The sequence below is a fragment of the Sus scrofa genome, chromosome 18 (assembly GCF_054392235.1).
Source record: "Sus scrofa isolate SSC_HxYL_T2T_F1_AM1 chromosome 18, Sscrofa_HxYL_maternal_Yorkshire_Landrace_v2.0, whole genome shotgun sequence".
NCBI classification, from domain to species: domain Eukaryota; kingdom Metazoa; phylum Chordata; class Mammalia; order Artiodactyla; family Suidae; genus Sus; species Sus scrofa.
This window is the reverse complement of record NC_139400.1, coordinates 60564726-60582630: the sequence shown is the minus strand read 5'-3', so window position 1 is coordinate 60582630 and position 17905 is coordinate 60564726. Positions and strand designations below refer to the sequence as shown.

Below are 17905 nucleotides of genomic sequence, written 5' to 3'. Positions count from 1 at the left end.
GATGCTTTTAAGATGAGCAGATCGTATCGTGTTCCAGATCAAATGTCTCCTGTGTCTCCCCATCCTTCCAGGGAGAAGGTCCTTTGTCTTGGCATGGCTTGGGGGACCCGCTTCCCACACTTCCAACTTCCCTGCCTGACACTCTGGCAAGCAGCTGGGAAAAGCTCTGCAGAATCAGAAAGCACATCCTGCTTTTCTGAAAGCTGTGGCTTTACACGTCAAGTTCCTTCTGCTTGGACTGGGTTTCCCTCTGCCCTTGTCTGGCTGGTGACTTTCTTACTGCTCCTTCCAAATACGGCATCACTATTCTCCCACCTGGGACGTCCTTCCCAGCACCCATCTCCCTCCCACAGGGGACCTTTCCCTCCACTCCCATCACTGCCCTTGTCATTGTGTCATAGTTTACTGATTAAATATGTTCCTCCTACACAAAATTCTGAGAGGAGGAGCACTGTTTAATTCTCACTCCTCTGTACTCACCTCATCTCCCTACTCAGTGCTGACGTGGCATCGAGTAGATGCTAACGACTCAACATTTACTCAGTGAATGGGATGAAGGAACAAAAAGTAAAACCAAAATCAGAGCTCACTTGAAATCCACCCAGCTATGTTGGGTCCAACCCTCCAGGAGGTGGAAGCATTTAAAAGAGAGTGTCTCTACAGCTCCCTGAACCTGCACAACAGATCACTATTGAGTGTTAACTCCAATACGTATGCAAACATAGAACCTCATTTGAAATCCTACCAAAATGTGCCTCTTACAAATGAATCCTCATTGCCTATTAGCTGCCAGATCTGATCAGGATCATGAAAATAGGAGGGAAACCCATGGTGCCTCATGTTCTCCGCAAGCCTGATGTCCCTCCTGAGAAGGGCAGGCTGTGGGGTTTGGGTTCCCTTGCGGCTCTGCTTTTCATTTGCTATGGTCAGGTCTGGCAGCCACCCTCCTGGGGGCCCTCAGCTTCCTAGTGGACAGGAGCAGGGCTGGACAGGACCTTCCATGACTCACCCTGGGAGTCTGTGTGACCCAGTTTTATGGATAAAGTTTGGGAGACGGGACGGTCACTGAGTCTGCGATGGTGCCCCGGGTGTGGCAAAAATATTGCATTCGGCTAGCCAGCCGCCCTGCTGGGTTCTAGGAGTAGAGCTTTGGGGGTTGGGGTCTTCCTCATGGCTGCTCAGGGCTGGATGCTGGGAGGAGGATGCTGGTGACATGCAGGCATTCTGCACCCCTGCGCTCCCACTGGGTGTCTCCTGAGTGGTCAGCAGGGTCCTTGGAGCTTGGGCACCACTGTGGTTCTGGGAGATGAATGTATTTCCTGCAAATATCAACAAGTAAAAGGGACTTTTCCTACCCATCAGGATGGGACCTCCTAAAGGAGAATGGGACTTATTTCACACCGAAAAACGGAAAGACAGGAACCTTTTCACATCCGAGCATGTCTATTCATTCTCTCTGTCTCTCTGTCTCACACACACACACTCACATAGGAATACCACTTCCAATGACCTTTCTTTCCAATGCAGAATAGAAGGAGGTTCTTGGGATCAGGGATTTCCCCTAAATAATATGGGAAAGGCCCCCGACATCCTCTCTTTCCTCACCCCCAGTCCCTGCCTACTGTCCTGGCCAGATTTTGACAATTTGGTTCTTAAACACTTCTGAGCATAAACCTCCAGAGTGACCCAGAGCTGCACCAAGAAACTCCAGACTTAACTAAAGCAGTGAACGGTACACACCCTGCAAAGCATGGCAGGACATTCTGCTCACCCCTCTTAAGTGCAGTCAGAGAGAAGGGCATCTTTGCTACAAGCAAAGACTCTCCTCTCCATCAGTGAGGCCCCAGAGAGGTGCGGCTGGGGCAGTTCAACTCTCCTAGACATATTGTTGGACTTCATTCTGAGTGAGAAGTCTTCATGAGTTCCTAAAATAGTGTGTTGACTATAATTTTAACAAGTCCCTTGTCTTTTAAATCCTGACTTCCTATGTGGATAGTGCCTGGCTTGGCTTGATTTGCTTATTAAAATCTTCTCTGCCTAATGTTCCCTTTCAGCTGGCAATGTGTGGGATTCTATTTCTTCTTGAAAGAAAAAGAGCCCACACAATTTACTTTATGTAACTCTGCGATATTCTTCTGCACAATAGCCAGCCCAAAAGACGGAGTTTTCAACACATGGCTTGGAGGCTAAAAACACAGTTTGGAGGCACAGTGCCCAGGAGCTGAAGAGTTGGACAGAGACGGTGGTATCGCAGCTACCTCCCACTTTCCTCCTTGGAAGTGCTCAGCCATCTGGCAGGGGCGGGGCCGCCTTAGCCCCTCACACCTGCCTCTGTCCCACGGCCTCACTCACAAGAGCTGTTTCCAAGCAGACGACACATGAATGTGTGGGTAGAACACAGCTCTCATAGTGTGAGATGGCGAAGGGGACTGGAGCCAGGATTTAACCTCATCCTCAACTCTTCTTTTGGACCAGTGTCTTACAGAAGCTAGTAACTTTGGGGATTCTGAGCATGAACCCTTGTTCTTGAGGCAAAATGAGTATCAAGATGGGTTCCTGAGTTCAGGGAATAGAGCATCATGTCATGGCTCTGACACAGTGAAAGCAGCTGTGCCCCAGCCCACATCACCCACACACCTGTTCATTTATTCATTCATTCACTGAGCACTCACTACATCCTTGCCCAGCACTACTTTAGCTGGAAATGCAGACTTAAAGGAATCAGGTAGGGACCAAGTTCTCCTGGCAACTGCATCCTAGCAGAAGGACACTGATAAGAAGTGAGTTAGCAAGTAAGACAGGTGCAGCGAGAACATGTCCATCAGGCTCTGGTTTATTTGCATTGTTAATGAAAATGATCAATAAACAATCCATAACAGGAGTAGAAAAGAGCTTTAGTTGAGCCAGACTGAGAACCACAGACTGGAAGGCAACGTGAAGGAACTTCTCCGGAGAAGCATAGTATTCAGTACAGTTTTATGTCTTATCAGAACAAAGAACTTCAAACAAGTCAGGAATACATTACTTCAAGGTTTAAAAAAAAAAGACCAGCATATACACAGTGGGTCAGTGTGGCCTTGGCGTCTGGAAGGGAGTCTTACCATCAAAGGAGGACCAGCCTTGATGTCCCAAGAGGGGAGGCATTTAATCTTTATTTTTAACATAGACATTCTTTGGTTCTGGTCAGTGCATCCTTTTTTTTTTTTTTAATAATTAAAGCAGATGTACAATGCATGTTTGATAGGCCATGAACAGGCTGTTCGAATTAGCATAAAATTCAAGTTAACACATGTACAAGCCAGAATGGCTTCTCCACATGTGAACATTTCTTTCATCAGCATCAAGGCCAGAGAGGGAGATGCAGGACCGAGGACAGGCGCTGAGTTGAGAGCAGGAGGTTTGGGCACCAGGAGGGTGCGAAAGCCAAGGGCACCTTTGAATGTGGTCAAAGGCAGCACAGCTGAACCCATTTGTTCAGCCCCTAATAAACCCTCTCTGTATTATGACCTTGGCTTTCGTCCAAGACTTGTCCAAGCAACCTGCCACTACATTTGCGATTTTTTAAAAAGTCTTTTAAGATATTGTTCACTTCTACCTCATGGGGTCTTCTCTGCATAAAGTCAAGAATGAGGCATCTCATTAGGAACTTTGAGGAAAAATCCAGTATTCTGATCATGAGAATTACATTTTCCTTTATCTTTTTGGCTGCGAAGAATCTCAGAGGAGAATCTTAGGCTCAATTACTGCAATTACATCTTCCCAGGTTAGAATTTGGAGAGGTCCTCACAAGTGATGAAGTGTCCACTTATAATAATGATGCCGAACTGGCTCAAATCCCTATTTCCTGCTGTAAGAGGTGTGACCTGGAGAATGTTTACTAACCATTCTGAGCTGGGTTTCTCACCAAAGTGGGACGAGTGATACTTGATAGGGTTGTTTTTGTTTTTGGCCATACCCACAGCATGTGGAGTTCCCAGGCTGGGGACAGAATCTGAGCAGCAGCTGCAAACTACACCCCAGCTGCAGCAACACCAGATCCTTTAACCCACTGCACTGGGGAGGGATCAAATCCACACTTCTGCAGCAACCCAAGCCGCTGCAATGGGATTCTTAACCCCCTGTGCTGCAGCTGGAACTCCTTGATATGCTTTTACGTAGATTAAATGTTCCTAATATTATTATCCTTTTTCTTGTTGCTACTTCCCTATTTCTGTCTGGTTTATATTTCCCTATTTCCTTATATGTTTATTTTGTTGTAAATTTTCTCAAATCCATTGTCGAAAGAAACAAGTTACATAATTTATTTCAAAGTTCCATTACCCCCTGATAACATAACAAGAGCTGAGTGTAGCATAATAAAGCTTCAGGCATCTACTTGCTCAAAATAAAATCTGTTCACAAACTCAAAAAATTCTTATGTACTTTCTTCCCGCTAAATAATGCCATTCAGTTTCTATAACTTCATCTTATATACTTTAATGAAGTTTCCTTCAGGGCCTGTGTTTTTCACTCACAGTTTATGATTTCTGAGCATAGAGGCAATTTTTAAGAACCATTTTCTTTATTCTAAATATGCCTTTTGTCTGCTTTCTTTTCATTTCTGAGACAGCACTCACTCATGGCTTTATAATCCAAAACAGGAAAGCTATATATACAGTCTCGTTAGAAACTGAAACAGCCACATCTTTTGTCTCCCTGTGTTCTCAAAAAAAAAAAAAAAAAAAAAAAAGGTGATATGCATCATAACTTATTCCTTCCCTCAAAGTGATGATTTTTTGCTTTTAAGTTTCTATCTCCTTCTGGAAGCTTTTGTTTTTGCTAATGTACTGTAGTGCATATTAAACATATTAAACACACAAAGCCTATTCCAAGATTTTTTTTCTTTTTATGGCCACACCTGTGGTATATGGAAGTTCCCAAGCTAGGGGTCAGATCAGAGCTACAGCTGCCAGCTTACACCACAGCCACACCAGATCTGAGCCACATATATGACCTAGGCCATAGCTTGTGAAAACGCTGGATTATTAACCCACAGAGCAAGGCCAGGAATCGAACCCATATCCTCAAGGAGATTGCATCAGGTTTTTAACCCACTGAGGCACAATGGAACACCCTATTCTAAGATTTTTAAAAGTAATCAAAGAACAAATTACTTAATTAAAAACATTTCAACAAACAGGAGTTAAATCAGGAAGAAAAATAAGTAAACGAAACATCATTGTTGGATCCTCTGCAAGAAATAAGAAACAAGTCAGCAGGTGGAATCTCACTCCCTGAAGTAGGATACAATGAGATCAGATGGTTTTCAGCATCTCACCCATTCGACCTACTTTTTCAGGGGTCAACTAAAATCTGTGCTTAGCATAGCACATAACTAGGGGCCATTGATTACAACCCATCATTAGAAAATTACGATAGTACTGTAAGTTAACTGTACTGAAATTGTTACTAATATTCTTGTGGTCTTCTTTTTTCTTTCTTTTTTTTCAGGGCTGCACCCGAGGCATATGGAAATTCCCAGGCTAGAGGGTGAATCGAAGCTTCAGCTGCCAGCCTATGCCACAGCCAGATCTGAGCTGCGTCTGAGACCTACACCACAACTCACAGCAGTGTCGGATCCTTCACCCACTGAGTGGAACCAGGAATCAAACCTGTGTCCTCAAGGATACTAGTCAGGTTTGTTATGGCTGAGCCACAACGGGAACTCCTCTTGCGGTTTTCTTATCAGCGTCTATTGCCTATCACTGGTGGAAGAGAAGATGAAAGACATTTGCATTACTTGGTGGGATGGAGAGAAAACTGGGGAAGATGTAGTGATACCATTAACTTCCTCATCATCCACAGAGCAGGGGGCCACCCTCTCCCCTTTGCCGGGAGAAAGAAGGGAGATCTCTGTCTGACGAGAGTCGCCTTCTAAGGATGAGGAAGGATTGTGAGGCTGTAAAACACTGAAATCTCTGTCTAGGAAGAGAGTGGTCTTTCATCCAGGGCTATTTAAAAACAGGACGGAGCCTCATCTATCTCCCATGGGTCAGATGTGGCGGGAGAATGAGTAAACTGTTTCTTCCAGCCAGATGAGTCTACAGTGTAAACTAGAGCACGTGCGAAAGCCGGGGAAACATGGCCACAAAGGAACCGCACACCTGAGATCCACTCTCCACCTGCTGCATTGAAGAAGTGAGTCTTTGACAGCAGCACCTGTTGAGGGCACGATGGCATAGAGTTTAACGTTAGCCTTCTTCCTATGTAGATTTTCGTGTCTCTTTTTTTCACTCTCTGCAACATCTACTGCTAACTTACTACATCTTACTCTGTTTTATCTATTTGTACTCATCATCTTAAGCCATTTCTGGAATAGAAAGGGGCATAATTGAATAAGATAAATTCTATTAATTAAAGGTTTTGGCATTTGCCATTTTTATTATAATATGTCTTGGTGTGGGCCTATTTGGGTTCAACTTGTTTGGGGCCCTCTGTGCTTCCTGTATCTTGATGTCCGTATCCTTTATATTTGGAGAAGTTTTCAGCCGTAATTTCTTCAAATATATTTTCCATCCCCTTTTCTTTTTCTTCTCCTTCTGGAATTCCCATTATGCATAGATTGGCCCACTTTATATTATCCCATAAGTCTCTTTTATTGCTTTCATGTTTTTTCATTTGGTTTTCTGTCTGCTGTCCTGATTGGGTGATTTCCATTATTCTGTCTTCCACGTCACTAATTCATTCCCCTGTATTATTCATTCTGGTCTTTATTGCCTTTATTGGTATCTCTGCAAATGAATTTTCTAGTTTGTCTTGGCTCCTCCTTATATTTTCTAGTTCCTTTCTGAGGGAATCTGCATTACTGTTCATATCCTCTCTTAATGCCTTCAGAGTTTTCACCATCTCCCTTTTGAACTCAATGTCTGTCAGACTGCAGGGGTCTGTTTCATTGTTGACGGCTTTAGGTGAATCCTCCTGTTCCTTTAACTGGGAATGATTTCTGTGCTTCTTCATCTTGCTTGTGTTTTTCTTTTTCTGTGAGATTGGGGAAGCCAAACTGTGGTCTTGTAAGGCTACCTCTATGCAAGAATACCCCTTTGTATTTTTGGGGGGCATTACTATTTATTTTGGGGGTGGGAGTTTGAATATTTGCTGTCTCTTTCTTTGGTGTGAGCAGGCTGTTATCCCCAGGATGCTCAGTGTGTTTTCAGGGAGAAGGAGGCAATGCGTAGGGCCAGCAGTCAGTGCCAGGTCGTTGGGCTCTCAACAGCAGCAAGGACCTCCGGAGCCAAGGTCTCAGCGCCCAGCCCCCGCCTGAGCGTCTCAGGCTCTTGTGTCCTGGCTGGTGGTTCAGATGATCTGTGCAGCTCTCACTCTGCTGTTCTCAGTCCAGCTGCTGTGCTTTTCTGAGGTCCCTCTGTCTTGGCTGATCTCTCTGTCAGTTAGGTGTGTTCCTTTTCTCCTTCACAGCTCCCTCTCAGGAATGCTAGTTCCATCCTGATTCCTTTTCTCTCTCGCTCTCTTTTTCTTTTGTTCTACCCAGTTATGTCAACTCAGTTATGTCAAGGGCAACTTTTTGGAGGTTTCAGTTCTTCCTCCAGCATTCAGCTGATGTTCTGTACGAGTCATTTTACATGTAGATGTGTTTTTTTATGTGTTTGTGGGAGAGGGTGAGTGCAATCTCTTACTCCTCTGCCATCTTGCTCCACCCCTGTTTTTGGCACTTGGCATGTGTGTGCCAGATGTCAAGCCAGTTCCAGGGGGTATAAAGAATAGGAATCACTGGCCTCAGGGTCTTTCCAGTGTAGAACAGAGCACATACAGGTCCACAGGCAATAATATAGTGAGAAACCTTGCAGGGAATCACCTCAAAGCAGTATACAAATCCTGCTTGCAGGTATGAATGAGGAGGATGTGGGCAAAGCTGGGGTGAGGGGGCAGACATGGTCTCCAAGGAAGAGCATTCAAGCTGCCCTTCTTTATCCAGGAATGTCGGTATTCTGATGTGGTGCATTACCAACAAATGTCTTCTCTGACTAGTGTTTTCTTCTATGCTTTTGTTCCTACCATGTGATCACTGGTATAATTTGACAAACAGTTTCAGGAGACTTGTCTGCTTTCCAGGGAATTCTAATAAAAATACCACAGCAGAAGTGTCTTCAGTGAAAGAAAACACACTATAATTTTTTTTGATGCCCTGACACAACATGGACCAAAAAATGTCTCAGCCTCAACACAAATGCAAAAATAGCCCACTCAAGCACTAACCTGACAAAGGGAGGTGTATTTATCCAAAAAGCAAAAGAAAGGTTTACCCAAAAAAATAAGTAGATAAGACACCTTTATAAATATGCCAGTCTGTTCCGTGTTTGCAATTTCTGTTTTGTAAAGAAACCTGGAGATCCATGACTAGGAAGGATTTGTAGGTTTGCTGCTGAATAACTTCAAATGGGAGGCTCTGGGAATAACATGAGGGGACCCTTTGCCAGTGTGGGAGCCTAGCAAACTGCTTGGAACCTCCCTTTCAGGGGTGCTTTCTTACTACAGCAATTCCAGTAGCATTATAGTAGTAGATTTTTATTTTATTGAGCACTTACTATAAAATTCTGACAACCCATTTATAGATGAGGAAACAGAGGGCTAGAAAGATCAGCTAGGTTGTCCAGGGAATACCTAGCTTGGAAACTGAGAGGTGCTTCTCCAACTTCGCCTATGGTTTGTTCACTCATAATTCTATACTTGATTATCTCATTTAATTCCAACTTGTCATTTTTAATCTCCATGATAAAACTATAAGATGTTATTGGTGCACATAAAGCGCATGTAAACTGAAGAAATACGCTCTAGCAGCAGTGCTCCTTGTTTTGGAGATTTTTACAAAGATGTCTGGACAACGCCCCCTGCAGGGTGGTCAGGTTACCGGGATCCTCCCAGGACTTCCCTAAAGAGCCAGGGTACCTGAGAGGTGGGTGGGCTATTGATGCTTCCTGGGCTCAAGGCTGTGCCTGTCTTCCTGAGAGTAGACTGGTTTCCAGGCAACACTGTGGTCCATCTATTTTCATACCATTGCAGTGACAAGCTTTTTTTTTTTTTTTTCTTTTCAAAATAAAACATATGGTGCCAATAGTGTGATGAGATGCTTTCTGAAGTCTGGCTTTCCCGCCAGTAGTAATTCCATGGTTACTGCCAATGGGGCTAGAAAAATTCCTAATGAGAGACTCAAATAATGAATAAATAGATCTGCCAGATGTCCATTAAGGCCTGAGACTCTGAATGCCAACAATGTGCTTTATCAGGATAATAGACTTTTTACAAGTGCCCTGGTCTTGGAAGATGGAAAAAAAGGACAGCCCTAAATTACTTCTAAGTGGTCTTATAAAAGCTAAAGAGTAGACTGGTGCTGGGGTCTGGTCCTCATGGCTGGTAAACAAAAAGTCAGTAACTTGCATTTGATTGGTATGTGCAATAAGTTACAGTCCCTGGGATCTAAAACTGCTTGATTCAACATATTTGAAGGCCTTAATCATCTCTTCTTGAAAGTAAAAGTGTTATTAGTTGTATACAGCATATAGTTTTATAGCCAGGAACCCCCAAAATGTACATTTAAATCCCAACTTTTGTACCTTCGATGAAGTCAAAATCACTCTTGCTTGTTTCAAAAAAGAATCCCTTGTTCTAATTCTATAGGATGCCCTTTTCCCCATGTTCTGAAAACTATGTGTATCCTAAGCAGTTGAGTTATTGCTCTGCAGTTTAAGTGCTCCAACATTATAAACAATAAAAAGAATGCAATGCTTTCTACAATAACATTGGCTCTGGGGGAGCCATGGTCCTCTGAGATGGGATTTTAGTGAAAATTTGAGGTGTTTGAAGATTCCTAGCATAGCTGAGGTCCTTATTTCAGGCAGCCTAGAGGCATTCTATGGGGTGAAAGACTTATAAGTGGAAGAGGAGCGACTGTCTTGCCCGGCAGGGGCCGCCTCTAATTCAGGTCTGTGTCTAGGGTCTTGAAATGCTGCAGGGATCATGAAAATGTTCAGTGATAATAACCATCATTTACCCTAAAGAAGGGTAAAACTGGATCCAATGGAATTTGTGCTAGAGAACTTGAGAGATGGCATTTCTGTTTGGGGGCAGTCGTACCTCCAGGGACATTCTGCAGACATTCCCGGCCTTCTAATACTAAGCGGGCTAGAGGGGTCCCGGGGGAGGCAGAGACCCCCGCAGAGCATGGAACTGCATGACCCCTTGGTGAGCTTGTATTTCGGTTCTTGCCTTCCCCTCTTCAGTCCAGAGTTACAGCCTCGACCCCCGCAGAGCGTGGAACTGCATGACCCCTTGGTGAGCTTGTATTTCGGTTCTTGCCTTCCCCTCTTCAGTCCAGAGTTACAGCCTCCACCCTGCAGAAGACGCTCCAGGTCTTTTTCAGTTCAAATCCTCCTAGGAGGGCTTCTCCCGGCCCATCCTCCCTTCCCCGTGAAGGCAGTGCTGGAACATGCAGCCAGCATCTGCTCCCCCATCCCGCCCCACTGACTGTCTTGTTTGCCCCACAGAATCTGTATCAGAACAGGTTCTTAGGCCTGGCCGCCATGGCGTCTCCATCCAGAAGCTCCCAGAACCGACGTCGGTGCAAGGAGCCCCTGCGCCACAGCTACAACCCAGGCCAATTCCACAGCATGGCCATCAGGACCGGCCCCCATGGCGCCGTCACCATTCCCCGCTCCACCAGCGACACGGACCTGGTCACCTCGGACAGCCGCTCCACGCTCATGGTCAGCAGCTCCTACTACTCCATAGGACACTCGCAGGACCTGGTGATCCACTGGGACATAAAGGAGGAAGTGGATGCCGGGGACTGGATCGGCATGTACCTTATCGGTGAGTCAAATAGAGCTTAGTGTCCCACAAATAGCGATTTTGGCAGTGTGGTTGGGCGGTCAGCAAGTGCAGAGTTTCTAAACGACTTCGACGGATGCTTTGCTAGTTCATTAAAGGCGATCGTTTCATTCGGATGCACAGTTCACAATCACACGTGTGATGCACCGCATTCTAACATGCAGAAGACCACACACGAAGGCTTCACCTGCCACCTCTATTCAACGGAAGCAAAGCAGAGATCACAGGGCAAGGGGTGGCTGAACACACCTGTCGTCACCTATAGAGCCCTAGAAGCTCTTCTACTCAGGAATATACACCACATCCACAGCTAAGGGATGCCCGTGTGGGGGGTAATTTCGCTCTGTTTTCAACATAATCCCTGGCCTCTTCTCTCCTGCTCTTTCAACATTCCTACTGCTCTGTATTCAGAAGAGAGCATGGATTTTATAAACAGTGAGAGCAGGCATACCATGGGCTAAGGAACAGTGTGCTGGTGGAAAGAAAAGTGACTGGAGAAAATAAATGTCACAAATTTGAAATTATGAAGCCAAATTGACATGAAAAATGTGTTTATCTATCACACATGGTGAGAATGACACATTTGCGCTGGTAAATCAGCAAGTAAAGGTGTCATTGCTGAGGGTCCAGGATCAACAGGTCTTTTGATCAGTGTGTACAATGAAGCGTCTGTGCGTTCAGACGCCCAATGCCAGATGAATGTCACTGAGCATCACAGACATCAGAGGATTAGTGTGAGCATCTTACAGCTTGAATCATTTCTATGATAATAGTCAGGAGCGCTCATCTGACTAGCTGTCGGGGAAATATTTTCGGCTCTTGAAGATTTTGCTCGTTTGCTCAGTGTGCGTACAGTACACACATTCTTGTAAAGACAGAAAAACACAATTTTTGAATTCACCCCAATGGTGGTTACTTCCTAGATTGGACTCCCAAATAGGTAAGATTTAATTTGCTTTAAAAGTAGTTCCAGGAGTTCCCATCATGGCTCAGCGATAACAAACCCGACATATTCATGAGGATGCAGGTTCAGTTCTTGGCCCCACTCAGTGGGCTCATGATCCAGCATTGCTGTGAGCTGCAGTGTAGGTTGTAGACATGGCTCAGATCTGGCATTGCCATGGCTGTGGTGTAGGCCAGCAACTGAAGCTCCCATTCAGTCCCTAGCCTGGGAACTTCCGTATGCCACAACTGAAGCCCTGAAGAGAAAAAATTAAATTAAAATAGTTCTGGAATAAATGTTCAAATATCATAAATCTAAAACAGAGCTTGAAAAATAACAGCCCACCAAGCATATTTTGTTTAGTCTATATTGCTTTATATTTGATTGGTTATCAACATTTTATTTATTTATTTTTGGCTGCACCCACAGCATGCAGAAGTTACCCATCCAGGGTTTGAACCAATGCCACAGCATTGACAGTGCCAGATCCTTAACCAAATGTGCCACAAGAAAACTCTTCAACATTTTAAAATTGTAGAAATTTCACATAGAAATCCACATTTCTAACATCTGGCGCAGAAGCCTTCAGTTTGGCCAACTGAGCCAGTACTTCTATGTGGTTCTAGTAAGCTGAAGTTACTAAGTATTAACTTTCCCGTTTAGACTACCTTGTATCGTTCATTTTTGCCAGAGTCCCCTTCCCACCCATCTCTGCTTTAATTATGAATGTTACTTGTTTAGCACCTTAGGCAATTAGGGTTTGGGCCCGGGATCTGGTTTTGCATCAGCTCTTCACAGCTGTACCTTCCTGCAGGGAAGAATATCAATGCCATTTATTTCTCAAGTCAGAGAACAGTTGGAAGAAGAGCATGGTAGGGGGAAAGGTGGATATTTTCATCCATGGTGAAGGGATGGATGGGTCTGGAGCTTTATGCTTGATCCAGGCTGGAGGGTAGATCTGGGGAAATTGGCCATGAGAGCAGAATAGAAAGAGAGCCCCTGAAAGCCCCTGTCACAGAGGGAGGCAGAGGAGGAAATCAAAAAGGAGGTGGAGACATGCTGGAGAAAAAGGGCAAGAACTAGGCGACCAGATCGTAGAAGACGAGAGGGAGGGTGTCAGAGGAAGAAAAGAAGGGCTGGCCAGCAGCGTCAGGTGTCCTGCAGCTCCATGAATGAATAAGATCTGGGCTTAACATGACATTTTGACGGAGACAGAAGTAAACACAGCTTATCTTCTGAGAATCTTCATTTGACAGTTTGTTCCTCTCACAGTAGCTACACATATATAACTGTGAAGTGCTTTAATGCAAAATGCCAGCACTTTCAGTGGCATAGCATTTCAAAAACAACTTCCAAAGCCAAAATTATCTGTTCATCTTAAAAGTTCATAATTTGTAAGTCCTTAGTAACTCATCTGCCAGATTTGGGGTGCCTTGCCAAAGAGCAAATCATAGGACTCAGTGATTTCATCTAATCTGTCATTTTACAATTTAGGAAATGCCAAGTCAGTGGTTCCCAAGGACACACAGCTGTCTACCCTGGCGGCAGACGCCACGCTGACCATGGGGCATCTTGGCACACTTGGGTATAACATCACATATGACCTGTTCCACATCAGTGGGCAACTAACTGTCCAAGTGATGGCAGATTTGAGATGCTCCCAGCTCTGACCTCCAGAGCTCTGGAGGCAAATGTGACTTTTCTTCTGCCATAGCAAGTGAGTTATCTGGATTTGGAAGAGGACATGTGGTCTTACTCACTGACATGCTCACCCAGTCACCCAAGCTGCCTTTATCCAGGAACCCAGCAGTGGGATGATAACAGTAGCCTCACCATTATTTTCACAGTGAAATCACATTTGCTTGCCCTCATTTATGGAGGGGGTTCCTGAACTAGAGCAGTGTGATGAAGGAGTCTCTCTTCTAGTGACACAGAATGGGGGAAAGATCATGAGGTTTCAGCGACAGCTTGGCCTGGTTTAGAAACATACTCTTCCACTGACCAGATGTGTGGCCTCAACCAGGTACTGTCGTCAGAACTTCAGGCTCCTTATCTCTAAAATGGAAGGAAAATATATAACTTTTTTCTCAAGATCCTTGAGCGGAATTGATGAGAGACTGTGCATTTACCACCTGTTGATCAATACATTGTATCATGCTTTAACTTGCCAGGGAGCTCTGGTCTCTGAATGCATCATGCCAAGTGACCTTAATGCCCAGCCTTTGTGCAGCCTAGCCAAAGCCTTTAGATGTGTACTCAGTTGTTTCAGTTGTACATCCAAGATAAAAGCTTCTAATCAAACCCATAGGGACCCGGAAAGAGATGCTAATGGACAGTAAATAGGCAGGAGCTTATGATTTGGTCAAAAACAAGTACATAGAGGCAAATTTGCTAGAAATCAGTATTTCCAGGAAATAGTTTTGCAATAATTTATTCACAAGGCCTACTTGACTATTACAAGTAAAAGATAATTGTTTGTGGGGCCTATGCTTATGGTTAAAGTTTCAGCAATGCCCACGGCTCGCTCACACTGAGGGAACAATATTGTATATTTGGGTCTGGATACTTAGTAAATTAAAGGATATGTTAAGATCCCTAATCGCAGAATGCTAAACTAATTAGAATGGATATATCCAAGTATTTTTCACCTCTTCATTTCATATTTCAATATTAAAAAAAAATTTTCTTTTTATGGCCACTCCAGTATGTGGAGGTTCCCAGGTTTGGGGTCAGATAGGAGCTGTAGCCACTGGCCTACACCACAGCAACATAGGATCTGCAACCTACACTACAGCTCATGGAAACACTGGATCCTTAACCCACTGAGCGAGGCCAGGGATTGAATCTGCATCCTCATGGATGCTCGTCATTTGTTTCTGCTGAGCCCTGACAGGAACGCCTCAAGATTTAAAAAAATTAATATCTTAAAATCCTTTTTAGAATGATAGTTTTTTAGGTTTTATTTTTTATTATTATTAAAGTACAGTTGATTTACAATGTTTTGTCAAGTTCTGCCATACCACAAAGTGACCTAATCACATACCTTTACCTCTGCTGTACAGAAGAGTCCCATTGCCCATCCATTCCAAATATAACAGTTTGTATCCCAGAACCCCCAAAATGCCTATCCATCTCCTCCTTCCCCTTTCCCTCTTGGGAACCCAAGTCTTCTCTCCATGGCCATGATCTGTTTCTATTTGTTTTGTATTTTTAGATGGGATCATCTGTTCCATATTTTAGATTCAACAAATAAGTGATATCGTGATATTTGTCTTTCTTTCTGGCTTGCTTCACTTAGAGTAAGTGAGAGTCTCCAGATCTATCCATGTTGCTGCAAATGGCATTAGTTTGTCTTTTTTATGGAAGAGTAATATTCCATTGTATATATGTACGACATTTTTTTTTTTTTTTTTTTGCTTTTTGCTTTTTTGCTTTGTAGGGCCACATCCATGGCATATGGAGGTTCCCAAGCTAGGGGTCAAATTGGAGCTACAGCTGCCAGCCTAGACCACAGCCACAGCAACGCCAGATCCAAGCTGCATCTGCAATCTACACCACAGCCCACAGCAACACCGGATCCTTAACCCACTGAGTGAGGCCAGGGATCAAACCTGCAACCTCATGGTTCCTAGTCAGATTCGTTTCCACCATGCCACAACAGGAACCCCAACATCTTCTTAATCCATTCATCTGTCAATGGACATTTAGGTTGTTTCCATGTCTTGGCTATTGTGAATAGTGCTGCAGTGAACATAGGGGTATGTGTATATTTTTCAGTGAAAGTTTTGCCCGAATATATGCCCAAGCAGTGGAATTCCTGGATCACATGGTAGCTCTGAATTTAGTTTTCTGAGGTACCTAGATACTGTTTTCCATAGTGGTTGTACTAATTTTCATTCCCACCAAAAATGGAGGAGTGTACCTTTTTCTCCACACCCTTTCCAGCATTTGTTATTTGTTGACTTGTTAATGATGGTCATTCTGACTGGTGTGAGGTAGTACCCCATTGTAGTTTTGATTTGCATTTTTCTAAGAATTAGAGATATTAAGCATTTTTCATATGCCTGTTGGCCATCCGTATGTCATCTTTGGAGAAATGTCTATTTAGGTATTCTGCCCATTTTTTGATTGGATTGTTTGGGGTTTTGTTGTTGTTGAGTTGCATGAATTGTTTGCATATTTTGGAGATTAGGCCCATGTCTCCTGTATCACTGGCAAAGATTTTCTCCCATTCTGTGGGTTATCTTTTCATTTTTTCAATGGTTTCCTTTGCTGTGCAAAAGGTTTTGGGTCTGATTAGGTCCCATTGGTTTGTGTCTTTATTGTATCATTATTCTAGGAGGTGTATCAAATAAGATGTTGCTGTGATTTATCTCAAAGAGCATTCTGCCTTTGTTTTCTCCAGGTGTTTTGTAGACTTATATTTATGTCTTTAATCCATTTTGAGTTTATTTTTGTAAATGGTGTTACTGTTCTACTTTCATTCTTTTCAATGTAGCTTTCCAGTTTTCCCATCACCGTTTACTGAAGAGACTTTCTTCCACTGTATGTTCTGTTCTCCTTTGTCATAGATTAGTTGACCACAGGTACTTGGGTTTATATCTAGGCTTTCTATCCTTTTCCATTGGTCTGTATTTCTGTTTTTGTGCCAGAACCATATTGTTTTGATGACTGTAGCTTTGTAGTATTGTTGAAATCCAGGAAGCTTGATTCCTCCATTTTAGTTTTTCTGTTTCAATAATTACTTTGGCTATTTGGGATCTCTTGTGTTGCTATACAAATTTTAAAACATTCTGCTCTAGCTCTGTGAAGAAAATCCTTGGTAATTTAATAGGGGTTGCATTGAATCTGTAGACTGACTATTGGGTAGAATAGTCATTTTGACAATATTGATTTTTCTACTCCAAGAGCATGGTATATCTTTCCATATGTTTGTGTCATCTTTGATTTCTTTCATCAACATTTTATAGTTTTCAGAGTACAGGTTCTTTTGTCTCTTTAGGCAGGTTTATTCCTTAAAATACAATGTCTTAAGATGAAAACTAAACTGTTTCTGTGGCATTTCCCTTATGACACAGCATGTTAATGATCTGGTGTTTTCACTGTGGTGGCTCAGGTCACTGCTCTGGTGCAGGTTTGATCCATGGCCTGAGAACTTCCACATGCAATGGCATGGCCAAAAAATAAATATGTATAATTGTCTCTTTGGTGAGACACCTGCACACAGAAACTCCCAAAATATTTCGTTAAAGACATCAACTCTTGAAAAACCAAAGTTTTTCTTTTAGATTAGGCAGTGTATTAGAATATAGAAGAGCCAAAGCTGTGGTTTCTCCCCACATCTCCTGCCTACTATTTAGTAAATCCACAGCCTATCAATAGGGGGAGAATCCTTGGAGATTTTTCCAAGGTTTGGTTATCAGAAGGCATGAGTTCCTCTGGGAATTGGAAGCCATGCTATAGTTTTTCTGATGGGCTTAGCTAGTGGATGAGTTCTGCTTTAATTGATTCTGTGCTCTCTTTCTCATTCTGTTCTCACCAGCAAGAGTGTTTGTTCTGTACTCTTCTACTATAGAGTCTATTATAGATTAGAGGAATCAGTATTTCTGATTCAATATTTTAACAACTTGCAAAGATCTTTTCTCTATTATAAACTGTGGAGCAGGAGGTAGGAGTATACATACTAGAAGAAATAAATATCATCCTGCAAATATAATCTTTTTTGAGAAACTTAATACATCTCTATTCTGTCTAAAGTGAGTAATGAGAAAAATTTAAATAGCACTGTCCTAAGCTAATGTTTCAGGTCATTATTAATGGATACATTAAGTCTCATGGAGCTTCACCCTTTATGGGCCTTATTTTTAGCCCAGGTCATAAACAGAAATAACTGCTTATTAGATGTCTTGACACTGTTCTAAGGCCACTGCCTGTATTCATTTATTCCTCAAAACAGACTTTGAGGTTGGAATTAATGTTATCCCCATTTATAGTGAGGAAGCAAAGACATAGAGAGGTTAAATACAGTGCCTAAGATCACATAGTTAGAAATGGCAGCCTAACCTTCTTGCTCAAGGCATCTGT

The 17905-nt window shown here is 43.2% G+C and overlaps 1 protein-coding gene across 12 annotated transcripts in view; it reads left to right on the top strand.

The window, feature by feature from the left end:
• Positions 1 to 17905, top strand: part of HECW1 (HECT, C2 and WW domain containing E3 ubiquitin protein ligase 1) — a 405784-nt gene that overhangs the window by 188358 nt on the left and 199521 nt on the right. For all 12 annotated transcript variants that reach the window (XM_085005939.1, XM_021079146.2, XM_021079149.2 and 9 more), the window contains one exon: positions 10536 to 10860. In XM_085005939.1, the coding sequence (XP_084862065.1) occupies positions 10572 to 10860 (289 nt within the window). In that variant the 5' untranslated portion in view covers positions 10536 to 10571. The remainder of the gene's footprint in view (positions 1 to 10535; positions 10861 to 17905) is intronic.